Source organism: Monopterus albus, unplaced genomic scaffold (assembly GCF_001952655.1).
Source record: "Monopterus albus unplaced genomic scaffold, M_albus_1.0 scaffold232.1, whole genome shotgun sequence".
Classification (NCBI taxonomy): Eukaryota; Metazoa; Chordata; class Actinopteri; order Synbranchiformes; family Synbranchidae; genus Monopterus; species Monopterus albus.
In genome coordinates, this window is record NW_018128112.1 from 4809 (window position 1) to 14862 (window position 10054).

Below are 10054 nucleotides of genomic sequence, written 5' to 3' on the forward strand. Positions count from 1 at the left end.
GGGGGCCCTAAGAGTTTTTTTTTTTTGTTTGTGTGTAGGGGTGGGGGTGAGAGAGACAGAGAGTGTGTGTTAGTGCCTCTGACCCTTCCTCTGAAAGTGTGTCAGGCTACCCTCCCCCGTCTTCTTCAGGTGAGTCCTGCAGCTCACTGGCATATAAAGGCTTCACTGCCATTTCTAAAACTTCTTCTGCACCGAAATGTCTCTTCATTTTTGCCCCTTTTCTTGCTCCAGGTCTTTGTCCTTCTCTGCTAATGAAATGATGCATCAAACAACCTGCATGTTTATCTTTGGCTGTGAAGGCAGCCAGGTACATATACACACAAACAGCTGGTAGTCACACTGTTCCATAATATGGCAAAAACATAACAATTTCATGCATCAGTCCACAATGGGAAAAAGGTTGAATCTAGGGTCAGGAGGGTAGTACAATCGAGGAGGGTGGAAGTAACGGTTAAGCAGTCCTTGCCACCACTGATGGATTATGAGACAACAGGCCCCTGGGCACAGATTCAGTTTGTACATGGCCCCCACTCCTCCTACATTTTTAGGAGCAACACTTGGAGTGAGCAATCGTGTCATTACTAGTCAGTCTGGGTCCACTTGTGGTTGTTATGCATCTGTTTATAGCCATTTTACACCTGTTTGTACTTACTTTGGTTCCATTGTTTTAGTCCTTTCATTTATTGTTTTTATGTTTGTCTCATTTTGTGGATTTTGTAGTCACATTGTAGAAATTCAATTGGCTGTCCAATGTAAAGGTTAACACTCACATCACAGTTCTCTGGTCTAGGGGCCCCCTGACCTATTGGGCCCCTGGGCCTGTGTCCGTAGGCCCAATCAGTATTCCATCAATGTTTGTCAAGTCATCATTTCAGGTAACAGGTCATAAATAGTGTAAGCCATGCATAATGAATTCCTTTTAGCAGCCTTGGTATGCTAGTCAGAGTCTATGGAAGAACAGTCCTTCACTCACATGACATGACTGACTGAGCCTCTTCATAGACATACACACTGGCACAGGAACAACATCACCTGTGGCTGCAGCTTTTCATTTCTATGATGTGGATATTACCACTCACCGGTGCAGTAGTGCCCTGTGTCCTGGCAGGGTGAGGAGTTCTACGGTTACTGGATCACACATAAATACAAAAGGAAGAAGATCATGTGCAACTAAATGAGATACAATGCAATGTCATCTGAAAAAGTAAGGAAGAGCTGGTTTTGGAAAACTCACTCTTTTGGGGATGGTAAGCGTTGCTTGGAGGTATGAGCCTCATAGTGAACAGTGGTGGCATTGTTTCTATAGAAGAAGAAGTAGGGAATCACACAATATCAGTTTCAGTCTGTGCTGTGCTAGAACTATGTGACATAGTAGAGGAACACTGATTAACACTTACAAATAGCCAACACTGAAGTCCACAGTGTTGTTTTGGTTTCTGAAAGGGTAATCGTGTTTTAATCATACTGTTTAATATTTTCTTGATGACTGGTATTTTGTTCATATCACAGAACGTTGAAATGGTACCTTGAAAATCTGTCCCAGAATGACTTCCTATAAATATAACAACAATTATAAAACTACAGGACAGAAAATGTCACAAAGACAGCTTAAGCTAACAGTACTAAAGATCATCTACCTGGGTTTCCTCTCATTCTGCCACCCAATACGTCCATCCTCTGTTCTACTGAAAAAGGTAAAACATTTAACATGAGCCTTTTCAGCTGGGGATTAAAACTGATGGTTTTCATCTTTGGTGCTCTGACCTGGACAATCGGCTCCAAATGGATCTGCTGTATGGAAAGCAGAGTATTATTTTTGTTAGTTTTGTGCTACCTGTACTTGTACAGTTTATAAAAGTGCTGACATACCATTTTTCTGGTCTTGGAGGTCTCTCTCTGACTTCAGGGATTCTCCTGGACATTTTGGTTAATAGAAATTATTTAAGTAAAACATGGTAAAATGCTACTCATCAGTGATTTTACGTCACATGACGTGAGAAGAACAAAATTAACTGGTCTTGAGGCAATTTTTAAACCAAGCTTACCTGGATAATCTATCCCAGAGTGATCTCCTGTCAAAGTTTGAATTGCAGAAACTTAGATCAAGAAATTTAATTTGTGTTTTGGCGGAAACACAAGACATAGGTGTTAAATTTCATGTAAGAAAGTATTAATTCAGTCAGAGTTTTGAAGTCATGTATGTGCATTGTCTGATTGGCACCAGCTGTTTGCTTCACATTCAGTGGTTCAAACACTGAATAGTAACAACCAGTCATACTTATGAAAGTTTAGTTTATGGCTTCATTTTTCTGACAGAACTCTGCTGATACACTTGTCCCAATGGTATTTGACTCCTTTTTTGGTACTGCTGATTTAATGTTGATTTATATTTGTTAAGGGGGGATTAATTCTCACAGTAAAACTCTTGATGATCCTCATATTCTTTAAGAACTCCTCCACAACAGAGCTATTTCCATCAGTTCTAAATGTATGCAGTAACAGGTTTTTTAAACAAATGGTCATTTATTTGACATATGTATCCGTGAGTGAAATCTAGTTCTTGTTTTGTCTTTATTATGCACATTTAGGATTAAATACATACCTTTTCTCCGGCCGAGGTGGTGGTTTCACCGAGTTGTCAGTGGTCTTCCTGTGGGTTAGAAAAAAAATGGTATAAAAAACGTGTTCCTTTCACCTCTAGAACCAATATTTGTTACATGAATTAAGCTTAACTTTAAAGCAAAAAGCCACTAGAATCAGTAGGGTTTATATTATCAATGCACTGGCACATTTTGAATTGGTAGGTACCTTTTCTTATAGATGAGCACTGCAGCTAAGATGATTACAATCAGGACAAGTGAGACAGGAATGGCTATTGGAAGAGAACTTCCCACCTGGTACATCACTGTTCCTGGTGACAGAAAAGCATTTAAGACTTGTACAAATGTATGAAGGGAAATACACAACTCAGTATATGGCATAATTTCAAGACAAATACAGGACAGTTGAATCTTGTGCTCTAACCCTTCACATTGAACTGTGCTGCCTTGTTGCTTGTCACACCAGAAAATGGCAGTACAGTTTAGGCTTCTGACTCCGTCTCCGCCAGCAACCATGAAAGTGATGGTGGAGGTTATCTCATATATGCCTTGTGATGTCTCCATGTGTCTGACCTCACTGGTGAGAGTAGGGACACTCCATGTGAACACTGGAGGATATGATGGACAAGTATGCGTCACAGAACAAGAGACACTTAAAGTTGAACCAGCATCAACTTCTGCTGGAACTGGGGTCATTACTGGTTTCTCTGAAGCTGAACATATGAAACACAAAGCAGAGAACTGTTATAGCATACAGTGCAAACACAAATAATTTGGCACATTTCAATAAGCTAAATAGTTTATAGTGACTCCAGACCTTTCATTACAATAAATACGCAGCTGCTGTTGAAGCTATATATAGTTTCTCCTTTCTCTGCTTTGAAACAGAAAGGGCCATTGTCAAAAGGCTTGATGTCATCAATCTCCAGTGAGCAGTTTCCTTGACTTAGATCTCCTAATAATCGGGTGCGGTCCTTGAAATGGTCAAGTACAAGGCTCCTGCCATTATGATAGACATTGCCTCCGTTTTTTTTGACCCAGATGCCACGTGTCATTGGGAAATCCTCCTTGTATTGGAAAGTGCAGGGAATCACTACACAAGAGCGGGTCAGGGCAGTGAACCTGAAAGGGACGTCAGCAGCCAGATTGTTGGTGGCTGTAAATCAGAATCGGAATCAGAATCATCTTTATTGGCCAGGTAAAAAAAAGAAAACAAGGTGTGGTGGGATGTCTGTTGAAATCAGTATAACAGAAAAGTGTTTAGAGATGATTAAAAAGTACCATCATGTGTAGATGTTTCTTCATCTGGTTTTTCATATTCTGGAAAAAAGACAGCAAGTAATTAACTCTTCAAATGTTACCTCATCCATCCATATTTACTGCTTATCCTAAGCTATTCCCAGCTGACACTGAACGAGAGGTGGGGTATACCCTGGACAGGTTGCAAGTCTATCACTGGGCTGCCACTTAGAGACAGACACCCACACTCACTCCTAGGGGCAATTTAGAGTCGCCAAACAGTCTAAGCTGCATGTCTTTGGGCTGTGGGAGGAGGCCGGAGTACCCAGAGAGAACCCATGCAGGCACAAGGAGAACCTACAAACTCCACACAGAAAGGCCCGGGGTCGGCTAATCACCATGTCACCATGCCACTGCCCAACAAGGGTGAGCACAAATGTTCAGCATTTTGGGAAATAATCGTTTGTTTTCTGGTAGAGAGTTATATGAAAAGACTGACTTGTATGTGAATTGTAAAGCTACAGGTGTAGTAGCAGATGAAGCTCACATTTGTTTAATCCATATAAATCAAAGCATAATTACAACACCATCATTTTATATGAGGTTATGTGCAGACTTTTTCTTAGCTCTAGAAAACTTCTGCTTGCTGTCAGGAAACTAACGCAACATAATGGCTGTAATGCAAGTGGTAATGGATAAGGATAAGGATAATAATGGTGTCAGAAGCCAGATTTTGTTACCTGTGAACAGAACTAGGCTATGTGTTTCCCCTTATTTCCAGTTTTTTTTGTAAAGCTAAACTAACCAGCTGCTCGCTGTAGGTTCATATTTAAGGTGTAGGAGTGGTTTTTTTGTTCATGCCTAACTCTCCTCCAGAAAGCTACCTCCTAAAATGTAAAACTGTTAAGTGTATGACCACAGTGTGTGACATGTAGGAACTCACTCTTTATATGAAGCACTGCAAAGGCTGAGGTCTCCCCGGTATTAAACTGAGCAGTGCAGGTCAAAGGTTTTCTGTCATCACTCAGAGAGCCAATAAAGGTTAGATTTGACACTGTCTTATAGGTGTAGCTCGACATCTGTTCGGTGTGCAATGAACTCTGAAGGTCTTTGTAGTTCCACACAATGGTTGGTTTGTTTTTTTTGCACTTGTAGGAAACAGAACAAATGACACTTTTTGCCACACCCTCTGTTACCTCACCTGGTGGCTCAACCATTGTGATGTCATCATAAGGACCTGAGTAGAAATGTGATAATGAGATTTAAAACTAAACAGGAGCAGTTTTATGCTAATTTAAATCACACATCATCTCACATTGTACTCACATTCAACATCCAGCCTGAGCTCACTTGTGGCTTTCTGACCACCAGAGTAGCTAACAGTACATTTCACACTCTGGTCCTCTTCTTGTACAGTCCAAGTTCGCTCAACTGTCCTTGCCCACATCCCATCAGGTACAAGAACGTCCACAGTGAGGTCTGCTCCACGTACATCATTTAAGGTCAGGATGGGGGGTGCAGAGATACATGTATGGTGCACAGTGCAGGACACTTTGCTCTGCTCTCCCACCGTGGGGATACCAGTGATGCTCATCTGTGGTTGCTGTGCTTGGTCTATTACAGTAAATTTAAAGCAACATGGAGATGTGGAGAATAATGGAACTCGTGCGGGAGCTCTGTCCCTCTAATCCCAGCACTGTAAGGCCTACCTGTGTTCAGAGTTCCAGTAAACGTCCTGCTGATTTTAACTTTCCTGTCTTCACGTCTCGTGCTTCCAACAAAAGAATTGGGTTAATTTCTAACACTATGATCAACTAAATTGGAGGAATGCCTGTGAGGCTGCCAGCCTGTGATGCTGCCAGGGGTGGTGAAGGACCAACCACGAAAGTGCATACTTCCTGTAAAAAAAGAGAAAGATAGAGAGAGAATCCTTTATTGTCAATGTAACACGTACAACAAAATTTTAGTATGAAACATATGAACTAGAACCATATAAGAACATAACCGCTAAATAAACAGCCCCCTCAACCCCCCCGTTAGGTAAAAACTATTCCTGAATCTAGTGGTCCTTGATTTGATTAGGCTGAAACGTCTACCTGACGGCAGCAATTCCAAGCATGAACATCCTGGGTGTGAAGTGTTCTTAATGATGTTCTGAACTTTTTTGAGGCAGCGAGGCAGAGTGAGGAGAGGGCACCTGATGATCTCCTGGGCCATATTAATGACCCTCTGGAGCGCTTTCCTCTGAGCTACTGTGCTGCTGCTGTACCATACACATATACAGTACAGTGGTGTGAAAAAGTGTTTCCGATAGGAGGACACCAGCAGTCTCTGGGAGATGTTGTTCCTCCTGAGCACTGCCTTTTTAAGCAGTCCAGAGGTATTCGCGCCCCAGGTCAGATCCTCCTTAATGTGGACTCCCAGAAAGCCGGCACCCTCTCCACAAGGTCCCCCCGATATACAGTGGCAAGATGTCGGTTTTCTTCCTCCTGAAGTCGACAATGACCTCCTTAGTCTTTGAGGTATTAAGGAGCAGATTGTTCACTGCACCACACTATCAGCCTCTCCACCTCATCCCTGTAGGTAGTCTCATCCCCCCCAGAAATAAGCCCCACCACTGTGGTGTCATCAGCAAAAAGAAACATTTGAAGAAACATTGCTAAACTTTTCTTCGTGCTAGTTTACAATTTTTCTTTAAAAATTATCCAACATTTGCTTGAGACCCCACATTACAGATTATAGTAAATAACCAACAATAGCATTAATTTTTGGTGTTTGTCCACCTGATGAATTTCAGTCCAATAGTCACTGTCCTGTTAGCTCTGTTTTGGTCTCCATCAGTTCTCTTTAGTTGATAAAAGCTCACCTATCTTAACCAGCTATTTGCTAACTCTGCCTGTCTACTGTTTAATTCTGAGTAGATAGTGTTTAAAACATTCGAGAACAGAACAATATATGTTTCTTTCTGTCAAGCATATTTTCAGAGTACATGCTGAGGGATACTGTTTTAGACAAGTCACCACACTGAATTAATTTTATAAATACAAAAACAGAAATTAACAGAGTTGGCAAAATGTCAAAAGTACATTATATTTTACATCACATTTTATCATTTCTACTCACTTTTTACTCGTAGAGTGATGCTCACTTCCTGCGTCTGTCCCCCACTGAATGTACCAGAGCATGTCAGTGTCTTTCCATGGTCCTTAGCTGATGCAGTGAAATTCAGGGTGGAGACAGTCGTCCACTGAGCAGCTGCTCTGCTGGTATCAGTGGATGCTGGCATGCTCTCATAGTTCCATTTGAGGGTTGGATGATGTATAGGGCACGTGTATGAGGCAATGCAGGTTACTTTGCTTGAGTGTCCCTCAAGAAATTCATCTGATGTAGGGCTGATAGTCAAGGGTGAATAGGAACCTGAGACACAAATGGTAAACGTGATCATTTTAGGTCACCATAAAGAAAAAAGTTCCTACTCCTGTATATCAGTCACATACATTCCGCATTTAAGATTTCAGTGGTACTTGCAGTTTGACCACTACGATGTCGGACGGAACACGTCACAGGTTGGTGTTCTTTCATTATGGGCAATGTGGCCCTCAAGGTAGTTTTGTATGTGCCATCAGACATGGGGCGATGGGTTACACCATGGCTTTGCACTTGGAGACCGAATGTCAGCGTGGGTGGATAAGTGGGACAGGTGTGGTAAACAGTGCATTCCACTAGTACAGACTGTCCAACCTTCTTGTCTCCAGTGATCATAATAGTTGGCTTCTCTGCAGTGTCTTTACAACAAAAATGTGAAGAGTTATCAATAGGAATAAATACACATCTATTTAAAAATAAACTTTTTATAAGCTCAACCTGATAACTCACTTGTAACTTCAATTGTTACAGTTGTATCAAAGAATCGGTAGGTGGATTTGCCAACATTCTCTGGATCTACCCAGGGGTAAATCTTCTGTCTGTGGTGTGCCCAAGTCACTGGGTAGATCTGTAGACTGCATGTCTTCCCAGATGCAGAGAAGATTTTTGTTTTTCCTTTAAATTCATCAATGACGTATTTTGGGTGCCAGTCATCATAGACCAAAGGATATGTATGTTTGGCATACTGGTACCACACCACACGATCTGGTCTGCGAGGTGGATACTGATAGTAGTCAAATTTGCAAGGAATGACCAGGCAGGAACCCAACAATCCCTTAATGTTGCTTGGTATTTTTACGTGCCAAGCCCTGGAACTGCAGAAAATGTATCCTGCAAGAGGACCGTTATGTAAAAGGAAAAATGAAATTGTAAAAATGGCAAGATTAGGTCAGTGTTTATATGTTTAACACAAACTGAATAGTACACAATTGCAGTACCTAGAATACAGAAGCTCAGGAGGAAACGGCTCAATCCAGGCATCTTTCCTCAAACCTAAAATATATGTGAAATTAACATCTAAGTTTTGCATGGAAACGTACAGCTAGAAAACAGTTCAAATAAAGAAAAAATAAAAGTAAAATACCTATCTGTGGTTCTTTTTCCTATTAATGCTTAGTACAGCTTCTAGAAAAGTCCTGGTAAAACATAATTAAAAATCTGGTATATCTAATGGTTCAAATGTTAAAGGAGCACTGAAGCAATTCAGTATTCACGGATTCACAGACTCACAAAAGAACTGTCAACAACAAAGCAGCAGAGGGCAATATTTTCTGCATTTCTGAAGCCTGACAACCCAACTCAAGTCTACAGAGGGTGAATGTCTGTAGATCTGTTTGGGTGGAGCATCACTTAAAGTCCTTGTCCGTATTTTCTTCTGTTTTTCGACTATATAACCAGAACATGTTTTTGTGGATGGGTGGGAGAAAAACAAACAGCGGTCCCATGATATACATTTCACAGCTTGTTTGTGATCTAAATGTCATGTGATTGTCATGTATATTGCTTGGAATAAGCAAAAAATACAAAATGATAACACGGTGTGCATTTGCTTAATTATATACATAAAAACAAGTTACATTGGAACTTTTATTAAGCAGAGAAATTTAATCGTAAAAATATGGGGAAAATAGGCAGCAATGAAAAAAGAGTAGGAGTCAAATAATTCACAGAATACTGTACATACAGATCACATACTGTAGACGCATGTTTAAAAAAAGACAACTGAAATGAAATGATGGAGATAAAAGTAAAACCACAACGTACAAAGCAGTTTAAAGCAAACTTGTTCATAGACCAAAAAGGTAGGTTTGTCCATGGACTAAGATAAATCCACTTGTTTCTAAAGCAGTAAAACTATTTAAGTTAAATACTGAAATTCCTGAGTTTCGGTCAGTTACTGTCAAGTTGTTCTCAGTACTGAATACAAAGCTAGAACAAAACAGAGCTTGCCTTTCTTGATTCCAGAAAACCAAAACCAGGTAAATTAAATCACACTGGATCCCAAATTGTTAAACAAAACTAAACTAAACAACAAAAAACTAACAAAGAAACAAACAAAAACGCTATGCTTATTTTTTGATGGTAATTACAACTTGAAGATATCACAATTGATATATGATCTTTTTTCATAAAATTCAGATTCAGCATTCCATCATATACACTAATACTAATCTCTGAAATACATAAAAATGTTAAAGTTCCTTGATATACTTGTGTTGAATATAAGGATGGCTTACCTTCAGCCCTGAGTGTTAACAAAGAGTTTTACCAACCAAGTCACACACACATCATCCTAAAAGAATTCTGAGTGTGAAGCTATGACTATGAGGGGGTGGGGGTGATTCAGTATGGTGGCGCTTAGTCACTGGAGCTATTCTACTGGGCTACTCTTTATAGGCTCTATTTTTATTATAAAGCCTCTTCCGGCTCTTTCAAACCAGGAACTCACAAAGACGAAGTAGACCACTTAGATTTTATAAAAAAATAACCGTCCTGGTTTATTCAGAGGATCACAGGTAAAATTAACATTACACGTCCAGATCTCTCCCACCACCAAACCTGCGCGCAGGCAGCTTGGAAGATGAAAAGACCCTGAACCAAAGAACATATACAATATTAATCACTTGGTTGGGATAGCCCATTCTACCCAGGCACGTCAAACCGTGACGTCACCTGATATGCCAGCTTGCAGCTGACCATAACAATAGTCAAAACATGAGGAAAGTCAAGGTGTGTGGCTGTTGATTAGTGGTGTGTATCTAAGAACAATTTGACATGACATTTCACAT

At 40.5% G+C, this 10054-nt stretch overlaps 2 protein-coding genes across 8 annotated transcripts in view; both read right to left on the bottom strand.

The window, feature by feature from the left end:
* LOC109971707 (sialoadhesin-like) overlaps window positions 1-10054 on the bottom strand; it is a 15793-nt gene that overhangs the window by 3844 nt on the left and 1895 nt on the right. Inside the window, exons 1-15 of one of the 7 annotated variants that reach the window (XM_020620126.1) lie at window positions 9503-9628; window positions 8204-8258; window positions 7716-8096; window positions 7337-7624; window positions 6963-7256; window positions 2809-2911; window positions 2603-2650; window positions 2046-2072; window positions 1870-1914; window positions 1765-1791; window positions 1638-1685; window positions 1526-1552; window positions 1398-1436; window positions 1235-1300; window positions 1080-1128 (exon numbers count right to left, since the gene is read on the bottom strand). In XM_020620126.1, the coding sequence (XP_020475782.1) occupies window positions 1080-1128; window positions 1235-1300; window positions 1398-1436; window positions 1526-1552; window positions 1638-1685; window positions 1765-1791; window positions 1870-1914; window positions 2046-2072; window positions 2603-2650; window positions 2809-2911; window positions 6963-7256; window positions 7337-7624; window positions 7716-8096; window positions 8204-8246 (1485 nt within the window). In that variant the 5' untranslated portion in view covers window positions 8247-8258; window positions 9503-9628. Of the gene's footprint in view, window positions 1-698; window positions 1129-1234; window positions 1301-1397; window positions 1437-1525; window positions 1553-1637; window positions 1686-1764; window positions 1792-1869; window positions 1915-2045; window positions 2073-2602; window positions 2651-2808; window positions 2912-6962; window positions 7257-7336; window positions 7625-7715; window positions 8097-8203; window positions 9371-9502; window positions 9629-10054 lie in introns of those variants that run through there. The other 6 variants (XM_020620125.1, XM_020620122.1, XM_020620124.1 and 3 more) reach the window with 6 other exon arrangements.
* LOC109971708 (uncharacterized) lies at window positions 3676-5449 on the bottom strand. The gene is made up of 4 exons (XM_020620129.1): window positions 5166-5449; window positions 4783-5076; window positions 3882-3920; window positions 3676-3722 (listed from the first exon to the last, which is right to left on the bottom strand). The coding sequence occupies exons 1-4, from the start codon at window positions 5431-5433 to the stop codon at window positions 3709-3711; spliced, it is 615 nt and encodes a 204-aa protein (XP_020475785.1). The 5' UTR covers window positions 5434-5449; the 3' UTR covers window positions 3676-3708.

Coding starts and splice junctions, on each gene's coding strand:
- LOC109971708 (XM_020620129.1), bottom strand. CDS start 5,433: ATGAGCATCACTGGTATCCCCACGGTGGGAGAGCAGAGCAAAGTGTCC. Junction 5,077..5,165: donor GCTCAGGCTGGATGTTGAAT/GTGAGTACAATG, acceptor ATTTCTACTCAG/GTCCTTATGATGACATCACA. Junction 3,921..4,782: donor TGCAGTGCTTCATATAAAGA/GTGAGTTCCTAC, acceptor TCTTTTTTCCAG/AATATGAAAAACCAGATGAA.